The 18,165-nt window shown below is 39.6% G+C and overlaps 1 protein-coding gene across 1 annotated transcript in view; it reads right to left on the reverse strand.

The window, feature by feature from the left end:
* Positions 1 to 711: 711 nt before the first annotated feature.
* snx7 (sorting nexin 7) overlaps positions 712 to 18,165 on the reverse strand; it is a 42,500-nt gene continuing 25,046 nt past the window's right edge. The window contains exons 8-9 of the mRNA XM_034571826.1: positions 17,636 to 17,788; positions 712 to 3,007 (exon numbers count right to left, since the gene is read on the reverse strand). Of these exons, the coding sequence (XP_034427717.1) occupies positions 2,927 to 3,007; positions 17,636 to 17,788 (234 nt within the window). The 3' untranslated portion in view covers positions 712 to 2,926. The remainder of the gene's footprint in view (positions 3,008 to 17,635; positions 17,789 to 18,165) is intronic.

An 18,165-nucleotide genomic window follows, 5' to 3' on the forward strand; every position in this document is an offset into this window, starting at 1 on the left:
AGGTAAAGCTGCTTATTTATCAGTATTTCTTTTGAGTGACATCATTGTGCAGTAATACGATCTGAAGAATCTTTACAAATCACACAACATTGTTTTATCTGCCCACTCAACAACTCACCCATTTTCATGACCAAACCATATTTATAGTTTGCTCAATCATCCTTCATTGTGTCTGTGCCTTTAGAGATTTGTTTGTACATGTTCTTCACATCTATTAAACATTAATTACACGACCAGAAACATGGAGACAAGGCTCTTTGTATGCCATGTCTTACTGAAGCGTTGCATTCACCCATCTATCCCCTCTGAGCAAAACTACATCAAAACAATTTGGTTTTCCTCTTAGCAATACCGTTTTTTTGGGGATTGCAGTTGTGGAAATGGGTTGAGCACAATGTTCCTTGGTACCTGATAACTAATAATAATAAATCCTCACTTTGTCAGTGCTGCAGAAGTCAAAGCAGAGTGATTTGTTTCAACAGCTTAAACCTGTTTTAGAAGATAAGCAGTCGTTCAGTTCAGCCCTGAAGCGATAATCATGACATGTTCTCCAAAGACATTTTCTTTCCAGACGTTTCAATCAATATTCTGTCATCCCTGAGGTATAATGACGAGCTGCTTCATTTGGGATTATTCACCGCCAACTAAAAGACTAAATACCTGGGACAGACATTATTCATCTTTGTTTTTCACATCAAGTCCATGCTGATACAGTCTACAAACACAGGGTGTGATCAGTCTTTATTATTATGTCAACATCTCATAAAATACTTTTTCACATATTCGATGATAAAAGCAAAAGAAGAGTGAGAGAAAAAGAGATAAGACAAAAATAAAAGTATAAAACAGATCATTCTATTACAACGACATTGCAAAAAGCCACAGTCTTCATCAGACATGTAAACGTGAAATCTCAATTGGCACAAACAAGCAAACATTCATGTAAGAATTTCATTAGGCACTTACAGCTTCTGTTAGAATGGAGCAGATCAGTAGTACTGTGTGTTATTTATACCATTCTGATCTCACATGTTAACCTAAAAGGAAGAGTAACTGATGTCACCTGCACTACGAGTGATGCTATTATATCTTTTGGTGCATGAATCTGCACTGGCTGGATCCGCTTTAGAGGCCATGATAATTGAAAAACCCACATAACAGCCCAAGACCATTCAGTCACTGACCAGCGTGTTCATTGAAGGTTTGATTTTACTTGGTCACTGTGGCAGATTATGGGATGCTAAATAGTTGCTGTGGATGAAAGACATGGCAGACTTCACGTAGAACACTAACCAAACTCAAATCTCCTGCCTCTGCATGGCAATGAGGGTCTGTGTGATGTAGATACTGTCATCTGCACATGACGGCAAGACTGTTTGGGCCAACATACAGTATGTGAACACATGCCGTGCAGTATAAACATAAGCACTTGCACACCCAGACTATATCCCTGTGCAGTTTTTCCATCTCCAGTAGTTTCTATTAGTGGTTTTCCAGCGCAAACACATGGGGACATGTGTAAGGCTGTCACATTATTCCACCTGTTGGTTGATGTCATAGAAACTGTCATAGGGGTTGTCAAAATAATTTGAAAAGGTAGGAAATTCTGACATGCTGGTTTTTTGTTAGGTTGTCGTGCCTTGTCTCTCATGCTGCGTTGACTGTTTTCCACTGTGACACTCCGCACTGGATAAAATGACAAACTGCCATGTCTGACGCTCATTTTCATCCTTGACAGTCTGTCAGGTTGGACCGATACAATGCTGTCTGATCTTGACATGTGATGCGTCTATACGCCGTGAGTCTCGCTAGAATCAAGTTTCAAAGACGCACAGAATTCTGGTTTAATGAAGCTACTGTCTGGAGAACAGTTCACAGACAAAAACATCGCAACTCGATTTCAATGGTGAAAAATCAAGAAAAGGGGACATTGAATGAAGTTGTTGTTCCCAAGATCGAGAACACAGACAAGTCCCCTGGAACTATGGCACTAACTCCATGAGAGTAACCCGTTTAAGACTTTAAGAAAACACGGTGGTTGTGTCTAAAAAAAATGCTATAATATTGTTAGAAAGATCATGATCAGTCACGTGGTTCGGTTTCATTGGTATTATTGATGCAGTACAATTGTATCAATAGCTGTGTCACAATTATTGGGGCTTTCTTTTGAAGCCTGGATTTTAGAATGAGTACATTAGTGCTGTCAATTCGTCATTAAAACCAAGTTTGAACAAATGAGCACAAACTTAAAATTTCAACCCAACCAATGTAACATAATGGTAAATTATATTGTTGAACTCACATTCTGTTTATTCATACTTCAAACAGCCTCACTTCTATCTATGGTTTTCAAACCCACACATTTCACATTACTTTGGAACTTTTAGACTCTTCTGTGATGGAACTTGCACCATAGTTTACCTAAAGCACGCTCTTTTAGGTTGAGAGTGGGACTTCTTAATTTCACGTTCAGATCTTTTGGCTTGTGCCCAAAAAAGAAGCAGAAGAAAGGAGACATCAATGAGACACAGTTCTTCATCTTCCACATTGGAGGGAAATGTTTCAAAGTGGCACTATGTTGTTTGTAGTTTGTATCAAAGATGCATCACCACAAACACAGCAAAGTGGAGTCAGAAGAGCCAAGAGTCTTCTTTTAATTTTTGGCCATACACATTGTAAACAGGAATATGTTTGGTACTTTAGATCACAGTGTGTATTTTTTGTTTTTTTGTGATGTCCAATTATCACTGGAATGGTTAAACTAGGATTTAACTCTTTGGCCAGAGAGAAAGAGAGAGAGAGAAAGAGAGAGAGAGTGCTTGTTTCGTACATGATGCATATTTGCATAAGTGGACATTGGTTCAAAGTCTGTACTTTGGAGGTTCTGGTGGATAAACAGGACAGGAACTAGATTTTCTTCCACACTTTAGGAAACATCTTCCCCATCTCGCTGCTCACTAGGTTCCACTCTCTGAGACAGGAGGAATGACTCCCACACAGCCAGGCACTGAAAGAGAAGAGAAGACACATCCCCATCAGCATCATTATCATAATATATAATATATATTTTAAAGCTGAGGTCCTGAATATGATTGAGATTAAGTGCTTGTCAGCAGAAAGTGATTGCTGGGGCTGCTTCTGAAAAATGCTCATAGATTTCTAAAAAAGAAAACAGGAATCTGCATAAACTTTAGCCTTAAACTTGTTGTGATGACATGTCCTTTCGACCTATTTAGTTTGAATCATTCGGAGACTTTTACACATATCGATGAAAAACATTTCAGAGGCTGAGAATCCAATGTTTTTGCACTTCTCTATTCAATATCATCATCCCAATATCATCTAAAAAACCTACTCAGACTTACAGGACTCATTACATTACATTCTCAGCTCTGTTGATAAAGTTGACAACAGCAAAACTGCAAAACTCCAGAGCACATAGGCCAAACTCTGTCTCTCAAAAAGAACTCATCTCAACCTAAGGGTTAGGGTTAGCTAACCCCTAACCCTGAACCTAACTAAACTTAAGACATGTCAATCATGAAATTGACATAAGTCCCACCTCTACCCAAGCCTAATGTTCGGTATTGAGTTAGGGTGGTTGCTACATGCTGTTACTTCCCTTTGATACATTTGGATTTTCCTTTAACCAAAATGACTGAAGATGACAGCAGGAAATAAATCCAAATTACTTTACAAGTGATACCTCATACACATTAGAGTTATTTGTCTAGCATTCTATGCACATTATGATGTGCTGAAATAGAAAATAACATTATCCCGACTTCAATAAGCGTTCAGTATTGATGTATACGTTTTAGCAAATTTTGTTTTACTCATCTGTGAAACACTTTAAATTGTATTTAACTGTATGAAAGGTGAATGCTATGAAAATGTACAAATTATAAATACAGACAAATAACGCTTGAGTGACACAAATCATTTGGTAATCATGGTGGTTCCCCTTGTGTGCAGGGCTTTCCTCTGATCAGTCAGACAGTCTGAAGTTGTAAAACTGCAGTGTGGGCTTGTATCTTATTTCATGTACAGTATATTGGCCGTTCATTTAGTCAATTAAAAGTGTGGCAGAAATAAATTATACAAGTCTGTATTGCTGTACAAGATGTCTTTTTTGTCCAGTCTATTCAAGGCATGATCTTACATCTTACATAAGAGAATAAAAATATAAATTAAAGTCACAGGTGGGGAATCGCAGTAGAGTATATGCAGCTTGAACCAGCTCCCAAGGCAAGTCATGAATGTAAAAAAGCAACTCAGACATAAAAAAAGAAATCTCATGACAGCCATTCATTTCAAAGATAAACATGTCCTCCGAGGTGGTCCTTTACCGCTCTATGCCTGTCAGATCGTCGTCGACACAATGATCCGAGAGGGAATGCAACATGAAAATAGCAGATATGTGACATTGCTGACAAGCATCGCGGGAACTCTCAAGAAAAGAAAAACAGATCAAGTATGTCGTGCTTTACAAGAGAAATAAACATTTGGGGCTTTCTTGAGGTAAAAGAAAAACCAGTGTACCTTGTCTGCAATGAGACAAAAGGCAATTCTGCAGCAACATTACAGCTGGAAACATGCAGCTTAACTGGATGATTTAAACAAGCAGTGTCCAACAAGCACTTTTCACAAGACCACATTCTGACTGGGACAATATTAAACAGAAGTGTTTTTGCAGTCAGCAAACTAATAGCTAAGAAACAGATAAGTTGTTTAAAAGGAGAATTTGTGAAGTAGCCTGATGATGCTGGGGAGCAGCTGGGACCAGACAAAGTATCATCAGGGTTCTGTCACAGTCTGAGGAAGGTTCTCACACGACTACCCGACTCCTTCTCTCCAAGTTCTCTTTTAATCAGCCTCTCCTTAGTATCTCTCACTCCATTGCCGTAACAGCAGTGAAAGCACATTATTGCACTGACGGAGGCATTGAGTGCCATTGTGTGTGTTTGCATGTGTGTATTTGTCGATGTGTGGCAGATAACTTGACAAAGCAAATCACGTTTATTGCAAAGAAGCCGTTATCTAGATAACAGGAGAGGCAGGAAGCCATGCAAACAGAAAGTGAAAATGACAAGCACTCACCTAGAGCACAGACACACTGAAAAGCCAATCTAAGAACTTGGGTTCCACTCTGTCAGCACACATCAATAGTGCAGTCAGTTTTTCCAAGGTAATAGCAGTTCGTTTAGAGGTTGCAATAAGTCAGATCCTTGGCCCGTCAGCTCTCTATTTAACAGCCAATTTCTCTCAATAGCATCCACAGAACCTTGGTGGCACTGTGGAAGTGCAGGCTGGAGTTTTGGTCATAGAAATGAAGAGGAGGCAGAAATGTCACTGGTGACATTTGGCTTTATTAAAAGTAAACACCTCCGGGGAAATGGAGGGAGAGGTAAGACAGTGTCAGGCCTAGAATGAAAATGTATATGCTATATATATGCTGTATATAGATACACATACACACTATATACTACAGTTGTTCCACCGCAAATTTATATTGATACTAACATTTTTTTAAACCAAATGAAGCCTCTCTATTTTGGTGTTTAATGGTTTTCCATGCTGTTTCTCTCACCGTTTCTCAAATTGACCATCTGTCAGAGCAAGACTCACTGCAGCACCAGGACAAATCTTTGGTGGCCCATTGCAAACATCTGTTAAGTTTTTACCATCCTTGGTAGCAATGTAAAATTCTGCATGAACTCTGGAGATGCTGCTTTCACTGTGCTCATTCACGCAGGTAGAGCTCGGCCCTGCTCTATCCGTAGGGTAACAATAAAGAAAGTAGGAAGAACAAACTCTTTTAACATTTAACCTTGAATTTAAGTTAGCTAATGATAAATGTATGCTGACATGACAATGGTGCATTCCTTCACATCTCTAATGTGATACACACAGAATCATCAGTCAGGTTTTTATGGTTCTCATGATCTCCACAGGTTCTCACTTCCCTACAAACAATCACGACTGCAGCAGCAGGATTTGATCTTAAGGTCTGTATTTATATAGCACTTTTCTAGTCTTGACTACTCAAACCTCTTTACAGTACAGTTTTTGCCATTCACCCATTCACCCATACTTTCATACAGTGCATCTATGGGCAGCAATTTGTTTCTATGAGGGGCAATTTGGGGTTCAGTATCTTGCCCAAGGAAACTTCAACATGCAGATGGAAGATTGGTATCGAACCACAGACCTTCTGGTTGGCGACGGACCGCACATTTTTTTAACATGTTGCTCTCAAGTCCACACTGCTCTAGAATTCTAAACTCTAAAAAGTTTCTGCACTGAAATGTTTGTCTGTCAACGGAATTGTTGTAAGAGAAGAAACAAGTTATTTCAAGTGCTGGAAATACGTATTCATTTCACACCGGCAACTGCAAATGAGATGACAAAACAGACAATACCTCTGTTACCGAGTGTAGCACTACACTTGGAAGTTCTCATAAGAAGCCTTTCAGGGCACATTTCAATTTCTAGCGGTGCAGATAATGTTCAAAATAATGGATAGAAACTGCTTATCTACAAAATAATGTGATTAAAAGTTAGTAACAATTCTTTCCGTCGCAGCATAACTTTAAATTCTAAGAAGTGGTGCTTTTGGCAGCACAGACGGAGGGTGTTTCTAACAAAGCAGATTTAGATTTTCCAGCGGAGAACTAAATCTGTCCATGGAGCCTGGATTTAACAGGCTGTTGACTCAGCACAGTCTTCTTTATGGAAAGCTACAGAGAAAGCCAAGACACAAGGAAAGTGTGGCACATTAATCTGACAACAACAAAAAGAGTTGGACAGGGAAATAGGATTGATTCACTTCCAGGTAACACAGTAGAATAATGAATGGTCTTGTGCTGAAGCTTCTGATTGGTTGGAGTCTTTTTACACACAGTCAAATACTAACTGTTCAATCCCTTGGCGAATGCTCAAAATAAAGTTTGTTACATATTTTTCAGTCTTTGGCAAATTCACTGCACTGCTCTTTCTGGTGAGCATTCTACTAATTCAGTTCAATTAGTGTTCATTTGTATAGCGCCAAATCACAATATACCTTATCTCAAGACCCTTTATATAGTAAGGTCACAACCTTACAGTATTACAGAGAAACCCAACAGTTCCCACAATGAGCTAACACTCGGCGACTGTGGAGAGACAATAACTCCCTCTACAGGGACAAGCCTCTAGAACAACAAGACTCAGTGTGACTCTGTCATTTTGTACTCAGGCCCATATACTGTATATTCCTATTCAAGTGTATGGGACAGTGGTCTCAGACTGTAGAACTCAGACTGTAGAACTCTCTGTGACACATTCTGAACTTAGGTCCATGTATAAGAAAGTATCCAATCGGTTGTAGATTATATGATGTAAAACTATAAAGGTGAACAAAATTGGCCCCAAGCATGCTAGAATCGCAGGCCATTTGATCCGAGGCAGTAACATCACTTGGAAACAGCAGGGCATCGACCCTCTCACAGCAGGTGAAAATGACTCACGGTCAACTTATGCTCTCTGAAGATACATCTGAGTGGTTCTGTGCAGAGAAGGATTTCATGGGTCGGCGCACTGGGAGAGAAATGTGCAAACCTTCTAAAAAGGTAATCGTTGTCAGAGCCTGTGCTTCAACAAATCTGATCATTAGATTCAATTTTGGTAAGAAGTTGTACCCATAACTACAAAAGGAACTGCCTCTTTAATGCAGCTAAACGATCCCTGTGCCTGTTTGTCTTAGTGGTGTCTGGACAAGCATACTTTCAGTTGAGGTGTTCCAGTTAGCCTCTTCAGCACTTGCACAAATCAGTCACGTTAGCTAATGTGAGTCTTACAACTCAGCAAAAAAAACAAAAATACAGACTAAACTAATTAAAATTTACATTTCAGTCAAGCTGTCAGTGGTTTGTTGAATCTGGGAATTTTCCATCTTATAAGCCTCCAAAATCTGAGATACTTTATTTGTGATCAAATGCTGCATTATACTGTAACAGCTGTCCAGTACAGGGCTTCAACAGATATTCCAACTTTATGAGGAAAGTCAAATAATCTTGAAATATAACGAACATCCTCACATTTCTATCAATCCCATTGTCTAGCAGAGGTCACCATGGTAATACTGCCAAGACTACCTTTGCCAGTCATGGTGATTTTAGAAAGCTTATTTGGTTGCTTTTACCATCACTCCAATATTAAATATAAAAAATGTTTTATCAGTGCAGCGGCTAACATGAAATGATGCTGTCTCTCAAATTATTACATCCTTTTCAAATTCAGATCTATAATGTTCTTGGGTTCTCAGATGTATTAACTGAGTGGGTTGAATATCTGCTGGTTATTGTAGTCTTTAGAAGCACTTGTGCAGTGCATGTCAAGCTGGGGCATGGACTTATCTAATGTCATCAGTGGCATCAAAGGGTTGGGTTGTGATGGACGACACCCCCGCCCCCTCCAAGTTAGCAGATGGGCCATGAGCTAAACTAAAATATCAAACTACACTTTGTAGTCTGCACAACTAAAATGACAAAGCGTAATGACTTGTTTTTGTACAGTGGGCGGAAGTTGTGACGTCATTCGTGATTCATCTTCATATACAGTCATTGGTCTTAATTCTAAAGAAAATATGGTTACCATGGAAACAGAAAGTGCCGTTTTCAGTTTAAAATAAACTGGTGCAGTGCCACTTAATAATCATTAAGATCTTCTTATACATCATTTAATACAGTGAAGAAAAGTGTCTCGAGGGCAACAAAACAGTGGAAGCACATAGCGAGCCTGAGCATTAACGCGCACGCACGCACGCACGCACGCACGCACGCACGCACGCACACACGCACACGCACACACACACACACACAATTAAGTCGTAGAAAACATTTTACTGTAATTACTGGGTCTTTATGCTAGGTCCATCGATCATCTGATTTATCACACAGGCAGCCGTCTCTGCAAGGTATTCCACTTGTTCTGAACATCCATATGCATATATATATATAATAAAAAATTATGAGCATGTTTACAGTTGATTGACTTGTAAATCAAGAGCTCCACCTTTTAGTTTAGCTCTCTTGTCACCATGACAGTCCAGTTACCACCTGTGTTACTGGTGATACAGCATAAATCCAGCTGCTGATCTCTTTTAATTCTAAGAACCACCTCAATGACATACTCTGGCTCACCAAAGTTTTATATTTTAAAATATTTGTACACTTCTCACTGTTTCACAAGCACTGATTTATTTGTGGTGCCCCGCAACAATATCAACATTGACTGCCACATATTGATTTTCAGTTTTTTTCCCCATTACTATTTAAAATGAGTGAAATCTTGAAGAGCTTTGACCAGCAAATTGATGCACTGTATAATTTTAAGGCCCTGACCTTCTATGTTAAGTGCCTTGAGATACTGTATATTACGATTTTGTGCTATACCAATAAAATATAATTGAAGTGAGAGCTGATGACAAGTGGTCACTCAAAGACACATGAGGAGATGCAGTCTAATGTCTGTGAGAAATGACAGACTGAAAAGAAGTCCACTTATAATCTGATCACCCACATATGAACAGTACACTGCTGAGTGCCCTCAGGATCGTTTGCGCCTCCCTCTCTTTATCCCCTTAACAAGAGGAATACATGATCTATGACACTTCTCACCACTGACTGGTGTAAGTGGAGGTTAGAAATAACACTGAGATATTGGTCTGTGTGAGTTTGCTTTACTGATGTCACTGTAGACTTCACATGAACACAGGTGTCTGGGAACAGCAGCTTGCCATCCTCTTCCTGTTCACAAGTGAACTCAATGTGAGATTTTTTGTTTTGTATCTTTTGAATGACGAGATACAAAAGCAGTGCAGTTTGGTTAAAGGGTTTGAAGCCTTTGTCAGGGTGATCTGATCAAATGATTCATGGACAAGCTACAGTCAGGGAAATGGGTGAACCCATTGTTTCAATTCATATCTAATGTGATGTGACAGAGAGCCCGCGCAACAACAGAACGAAAGTGGTTATCTAAGGTACGGGTAAGTTTGTCCTGCTATCCACTTCATACCAACCGTCCCCTTCCTGCTCCTCTGTCACTCAGCGTTAATGCTACAAGCATGTCATATGAGAATACCTGTCAGGAGGACTTGACAGTTAAAGGGATGATTTGGTGGTGTTCAAATGTTTAAATCCCTGAAGATGTCAAGTTTTTAGCTGACAAAAGGGCTGCAGATAACCATTTTCATTATACACTAATGTGCGATTATTTCCTAGGTTAATCTTAATCGATATTCAAATTCTCTTACTTCCTCCATCTTGCTTTTTGTGTTTTTAAAAGTCTTTCATTCTCCCCCACCCTCCACAACACTCCTCCCCAATCTAGTTTCTTTGTGCGCTCATTCATCCTCCCTCTCTATTTCCCTTCCACCCAAACTAGGTGGTATAAAACCCTCCTAGGTGCAGGTGTCTTATTAGATTCTCATAGGCCGTCTCTCTGTGCTCCGCTCCAATAAATCATTCACAGGCCCCATGGCTACAATAGCCCACATCTGCATCTGAATACCAATATCAGCAAATGGGAATGAGTTATCTTATTCTTTTGGATCATTGTCACGAGGGCACCACGAGTTATTGTTTGATCTCAATGTATCTATGGAATGTATGGAAAACATTTGTGTCAAACAGATTTTAAAATCACTGCAGTTGGTTTGCTGAGTAGCTTGGAATCCAGGAGTTCTGCCAAATTAGTCACAAAGATAAAATTAATTTGATGTGGTTATCACTTGTAACCACCAAGTATTGACTTAGAGGGTTTTCAAAGTCTGAAATGTGTAAAAAAAATATTCACAACAATACAGACACATTTCATGTTGTTCCACTGATGTGAAAATAGGAGGCAAGTAAACAGGGATGTTAATAATGAGGTTTAAACATTATCTTTCTGTTTTACGAAGTGAGAAATGCCTTCAACAAGTTAAACTTCAATGATATTCATAAAATCAAAACCAATGCCCAAAACTTAAAGACTAAGGGTATAACATTAAAAATAAAAAGCTGTGAGCATTTTTTGTAATAAATAAATTAATATAAAACATCTTTCTAGAGAGGCATATAAAATTCAGAAGTGCTGACTTTATCATAGCTCTTAGCCAGTGTCACTGCAGTCCATTATAAAATTCAGGGAATGTTAGCTCAAATCATAAAACAAATGATTGCTGAAGACTGTAACAAAAGAAAACACAAGAAAGTACATGTTGTGCCTGTTGATATTTACTGCTGAGTTTGCTTAATCACCTCATGTATTGTAATGGTGTCCCTGTCTTCTGTCACAGCAATTATCTTGGAGAGGCCACTGCCGCTTAATAAATAATAAAGAACACAGTGCTAACAAGATAAATGTGTGGCTGAGCTGTATTATTTCGATGTACTGTTGAGGGACATTCATTGTGTACAATGGATCCTGCCAACTCTTCAAGATGTTTTCAAGACAAGCTGGTCTTTCAGCTCTGCTTCATCAAAGATGCACACAATAAGAGTAAGAGGTGAGGTTTCCAAGTAGCTATGGTAAGAGTCACTGAGTGTTGATTTTACTATTCACTAATAGCCCATACACAAACAAGACAGGACCAGGCACGACAACACTAAAGCTAGAAATGATAAATTCAACCAACCTTCATCTTACATTTACACACAAATGTGCACAAAATAGAATTATCAAACTACGTTTTAGCTTTTGTTCTTACTTATTCTTCTTCTGTCTTTCTGCACTTAATAACCTCGTTTCCAGCAGCAGCAGCAGCGGAGAAAAAGAGCTTTGATACATCGTCAGCACCAAACATCAAATCAACTGATGAACATAGCGGAGCATTTTGCAGCTTCTCAGAATTTGCAAGAGGCTAAAGCAAAGCTAAAAGTAGAGTCAATAAGGGACTTAGAAGTATTAAGACACAAATACCACTCCAAATTATATAGCATATGGTCTGCTGTTTGCTAGCACCATCATAACTTTCAATCCCTCCATCTCTGCCTTCGCAGTTTTTGACTTGTGTGTGTGTGTGTGTGTGTGTGTGTGTGTGTGTGTGTGTGTGTGTGTGTGTGTGTGTGTGTGTGTGTGTGTGTGTGTGTGTGTGTGTGTGTGTGTGTGTGTGTGTGTGTGCTGCACCTCATTCTGCAATGAAGGCATCGACAAATACCCAGCTCTGCCACAACCAGCACAAGTGTCACAGTGCTTAAAAGTCTTGGTATACTGAGGATCCTGCCTTCCTCAGCCCCATGCACCCAGCTTCAATATGTGGACAAATCCAAAGCTTGACAGACCTGCCTCACCCAGTTATTGTACTGCCTAACTCTTATGCTAAGCCTTCTCTGGACAGTCACTGAACGGATTAGCTTACAGTCAATTCAACCCACCACTGTTGAGATAAACGAGCAGTTGAGGATTTTGTATTCCATTTTCCTTTTAACGACCTTTGCATACAACTTATTGTTATATTTTACTCATACATGTCTCAAAAGCAGAGCTTAAAGAGCAGCTATGTGTGCTAGCGCAGGGCAATTAACCAAAAATGTATCGAAACAGACATTAACAATCTCTAACCGACGTAATTTTGCTCATGTCGGTTAATTCTGTTAATACTTTCCCCAATGCATACACTCAAAAAGTGGTTTCTGCTAGATTCCATGCTGTATTACCCTGCCGCATGTCCTCCCTGCGCTCACTTTACATGTACCTAATTAACACCAACACTAATTAGTCCAAAGTTATTAGGATCTGAACATTATTGAAGTTTGATTCGCTCTCGAGTTTATGAGAGAGTATTTAAACACATTGAAAAAAACTCCAACATTTTTGCATGAAGGCTGTTTAAACAAAAAACTCAAGACGTAATGTGACTCGCACAGCCAGGACATCAGGGTTGAAGTGACCAGAACGATAAATTAAGGGTGTTCCGGTGTTCAGGATATTTGCGGTCGATCGTCTATCGTTTGAAGTAGTATTGGCCGATACCGATACAGATCACGGGGTCTGTGGCCCTGTTTACCTCTGAATAACATGCGTCTTGGGTGATCCAAGTGACCAATTATGATTTGATTTCTCTTTCCCGCTCTATATGCAAATAAACACTGCAGGACTGAATCCTACTCAGACTTTTGTCACTAAATGTCCATTATTACTGTGAAGTTGTTACTTTTTTTCAATTCATCGCCACATTAAACTCCTGTGTATGTGTCACTTGTTTCACCTGTGCTGTCAGCAGCTGCAGGAGTGACGCTGTGCTGGATTTTATAATGGAACTATATGAGCAGGACACATACTTTAACTTTCTCTGACTGTGTGGAAATCTAATGTTTTCATATCACAGATAGATGACGAAGAAAGGCATTAATACCAGAGAAAGGAGAAATGTGCATCCTGTTCGCACCGTGCAGCGTCTGTCCTGCCGGGCTGTGACAGGCTCTCACCTGGGAGTCATACACAGCTGACCGCAGTAGACAGACCGCTCGTGATAGAATCCCCCGCTATATATGCAAATAAACACGTTCATCAGCCTGCAAAGATTAAATGGCTTAATAAAAAGAAGAAGAAATGCATTGCATTTTAACCGACTACTGAGCTAACACACTTGGACAAACGCACATAAATGTTTTTTACATAAAGAAAGAAATAACTTCATGTATAAAGTTTGCCGAACATACAAGAAGGCTCAAATAATACACAAACATCTGCTGCTTAAACAAGAGCACAAACACGTATTTTGCATCACAGAGAAGCAAATAGTGATCAGACACCTGGTAAAAGCCAGACCGGCGAAGACCACGATACAGCCCTCATCATCAAATAATCGTTCATTAATCATAAACGAGGTAAGCTTTAAATAATCGTGACACTGATTTGAAGACATATCACCCAGCCCCAATTGTGTGCTATTGGACTTCCTGCCTTTTAATCAAAAACCTTTAAAAAGTGATGTGTAGGTGAAGAACCTTTGAGGCTTCATTTTTCAAAAATTCAAACGTAGGAATTAATATATGTGGTATAACTCAAGTACAAAGCAGGCAGTCTCATTTCCCATTATTATTATTATATCCATGGCTGTATGCATTATTCAGGCAAAATCACGGTTTTAAGGCTCCCTTTTTAACAAATACTTTTACTGACTATATTAAAAATGCCTTCATATTCAGTGGCAGTGTGCCCTTTGGCGGCTTCTATACACTTTCCACATTCCCACACACACAGTCCTGCACTTCCATCTTAGTGAGGACAGTCATTGGCATAATGCATTCCCTCGTGCATTAACCATCACAACTAAATACATAACCCTGAACCTTAGATAAACCCTAGCTTGAATCTAATTCTAAACCTAACCCTAAAACCAAATCTTAAACCTCTAGCAGCCCTTGGCCAAAATGTCCTCAATTACCCAAAATGTCCTCAATTACCCAAAATGTCCTCACTCCATAAGGTCTCTACTCAAAATGGTCTTCACAAAGATATGAATACAAGTACACACACACCAGCACTCATTTGATGTATTGCATTTGGTTGCTGCAGGGCAGTGTGCTGGGTGATGAGTGTTTTTGTCATTCCTGCTGCAGGGAGAGGCCAGCAGAGTTGGCCTGCCCCTGCAGACAGAGACACTGGAGAGAAAGCCCAAATATGACAAGGACAATCACAGACACACACGCATGCATGCACCAACACATGCACACAAGCACGCACGCACACACACACACACTAACACTATTGTCACATCAAATAACATCTTCTTCAGAAATAACAATAGCAGGAAGAAATCAGATTCTTAGCAACACCCTGTTTAGCTCCCCTTTCTGGAATATTAATGTTTTCTTCAGCTTTGATAAAACATCTACCTTTTATAAGACAAAATAGTCTAAAGTACATAGTAACTCAAACTAAATCTATGCCCGGGCATTCCAGCATTAGTCTGCAGCTACAGCAGGCTCCACTCTTCAGACACAAGATCATGTGTGAGGTCCAACACTGATGTTGGGTAATGAAGCTCACCTTCGAGGCTAAGTTTTCCCACAGCAAAGTGAGGAGCCATTCCTCTATGCAGCTGGCTTTGTGCATTAAGACATTGTCGTGTTGAAGGAAGAACGGACAAAACACAATCTTTGGCACGAAGTTAAGCACACTAGTTTTTCTTTTCTATAATGTTTCAATGTTAGGTATTTATTAGTTCATTTTCAAATGCGTAATCCCCTAGCTACCAACCATTATCCGACCTCAACCAAGATCTTTACAATCTGCTGAGTCATTTATAGGAGCACTTCAAAAGAAGAGCCATGTATCAAACCTTCAAATCCTCTGATCCCTGTGAGAAACACATCGCTGCCACCCTCTGCTGACTGAGCTCCAGTCTCCATGACCAAAATACATCAAAAGTGGAAGCATATTTGTGTGCGCACTGCTTTCTTAGACAACATCATGACTAACAAAAGCTATAATAGACTAAACAACTGTTGCCATAACAACTTCATTGTCTCGTTCTCCTTCTGCTGTAATGCTTTCTCGTTCTAGCTCACTCCATTGTTCTTTTCCCAACATTTAGCTCCCTGCTGTCTCTGCTGAGCTGCCTGGTCCTTAATCTGGATGGTCTCTTCTACACGGCAACTTGCATATTCTCTCTCTCTCTCTCTCTCTCTCTCTCTCTCTCTCTCTCTCTCTCTCTCTCTCTCTCTCTCTCTTTCTGTTTTACTCTCCTCCATCCTCTATTGATATCTCAATGCTCTTCTTTCAGGTTACATCCTCTCCCTCCAAATAGTTATTTCATACAAGAATTGTGCGCCGATTTTCACAATTATGAGCCGTCAGTGTCCAAACAAAGGAGATTCATTGCTCGGTGAAAAAGCTACAGTAAGTTTGATTAGACCCTGTGACCAACCCAAACGAGTGTAAATATCACAGATGAATAAACCAATTAGATGGAGCTGAAAGACTTTAAAGCAGTTGCCATTTAAAAATATGAAGCCTTTATGGCAGGAAACTTGTAGAAACTGCCAATGGCATTAACATTTGAAGAAGCTCATTTCATGGTCTATAAGTTGCACTGGTTGTATTCACTTCTCTTTTGTGCAAATATCAACAAAATATGTATTCTAAACAGAGGTGCCCAAACCTGACTATATAATGTAAACAACTTTTTTGTCAACAATCCCAGAATCCAATGCTCTGCTGTTACACAGCTCCTCGCAAAAACTAATTTTGTGAACAATGTATATTCAATGCTCACTGAGTAAAGTGTCCTCATAGTAAAAGAGTGAACAAGAAAGCAAATATCCTGGAAGCAGGCAGGGTGGATTTTAACTAATGTATGGATTCTACATTGTTCTACATTGGTTGTGACAAATAAGGATCTTAAACTGGTTGGATCTTTGTATTCTTGATGTTCCTGAAGAGGTTTTCTGACAGCAATTCCCACCTATGTCACGTTTCGATTCTTCATGCGGGATAAAATAACACATCTTCTCATCTCAGATTTCTGAAGTTAAATGGTGATTTATCTGGCAGCTGAGGGAACTCATGGTTGAACTGTAATATTACATGTAAACTTCTGTGTACTTCTGACTAAACCCTACTTTCAATCTTATTAACCACAAACTTTGCACAGCCTGCTCTTGCACTGACCAAATTTCAGCTTTGTCATTTGTTGTGAAATATACAAGGGGGAGTGAGGAGCTATCAGACGCTCCCAAATGGACGTCAGTGGAATTGTTGACATGTCAGAAATTTTGGTCTGCCATCTTCAGGCTCTTATACTACAGCCTTGAGGCAATTCCCCAAACCTAGCCCATTTTTTTCTCACTGTGTCTGCGCACAATGTCAAAACAAAGTGAAAGTGAAACCAGGACATGATTGTCACAATGCATCATTTGGACAGAAAACACCGAGGCACGAGTGGTTGAGTTGTGGCAACAACAGACCTGCCTATTCAATGTTTTCTCCTCTTCCTATAACAACCGACATCCCAGAGAGAAATGTCTTTTTTTTTGCTGTTTTGGGAAACACTGAATGACACATCTGGTCAAGACAGCGCTTCTCTTCCTTGTTAGCGCTGTGAAAACAAACTTTGACTTCTTCCTCTTTGACAATAGTCAGACTGGTCCAGAGGGGCCAGCAGGTGACAGACAGTGTGAGCTGTCAGGTCAGGAGTTGAGGATCAGGCCACTTATTGTGTGACCACAAAAATCGTGAGCTTTGGCTTTTCATTGCAGACCATTTACTTAACAACAACAATTCTAAAATTGAACAGTGTATATCCAGCTTTAAACATAACACACTGCTAAAACAAGACTTCTCTGCAGGTAGCAGAATATTAGAGTTTTAAGTAAGTTATTAAGTGAATATTTAGAAATTTTACTATTTAACTTTAAATTTAGTCAATGTTATTTCCTTCTTCATTCCCCATGTCTGATGAACTGTGAGGACCTCTTGATGTATCCACTCAGCTGGATCAGAGTCTCCTTGCTGAGTTTGTATGCTGCCACCTTCTCTGTGTGTATATAAACTGTCTCAGTAAAGACAGAGGTTGCCTAGATTAATGATGGTCCTCTTTAATTAGTAATTAGCTCCAAATGCACTTAATCCAAAACCTTTTGATGATCAATAGAACCCATCTCACCTTCTCATAGTAGTCCACGTTCTTCTCTGCGGTGGAAATAAAGGCTGATCTGAGGTCAGTTCTCATGCTGTTCTTCCAGCGGAACCAGTCTCCCTTCAAGGCATCATTAGCCATCTCCATCCGGTCGGACAGACCATCCACCTCATCCTGCAGCTGCCGGTCAAACACACAGAGCAATGACTGAAGGTTCAGAGAACATGCATCACAGGATGTGCCAAATAGAAAACAAAAAAGATGAAGATAAAGAGGTAAAAGGATTATGATGATCATTATGGCGAACTTTTAGGGCTTTATTTAGCATCATATTCAAATGACTAATGTATGCATATAAAGGTTTTATGGAATTAGGTCAAAACAAATCAGTGATTTTTTTCTCCTGTAGAGAAAGACACTGACTCTTGTATACTTGGATTGTTCTTGTACTGACTTGTGAGAGCTAAAGCAAATCAGTTCATATGAGGTTTGTGCATAGGTATCACTGTTTGCCCAAATAAGTCTTGGCTGTGGAATTCAGAGTCAAACCTAACGTT

The sequence above is a fragment of the Hippoglossus hippoglossus genome, chromosome 20, assembly GCF_009819705.1.
Source record: "Hippoglossus hippoglossus isolate fHipHip1 chromosome 20, fHipHip1.pri, whole genome shotgun sequence".
Classification (NCBI taxonomy): Eukaryota; Metazoa; Chordata; class Actinopteri; order Pleuronectiformes; family Pleuronectidae; genus Hippoglossus; species Hippoglossus hippoglossus.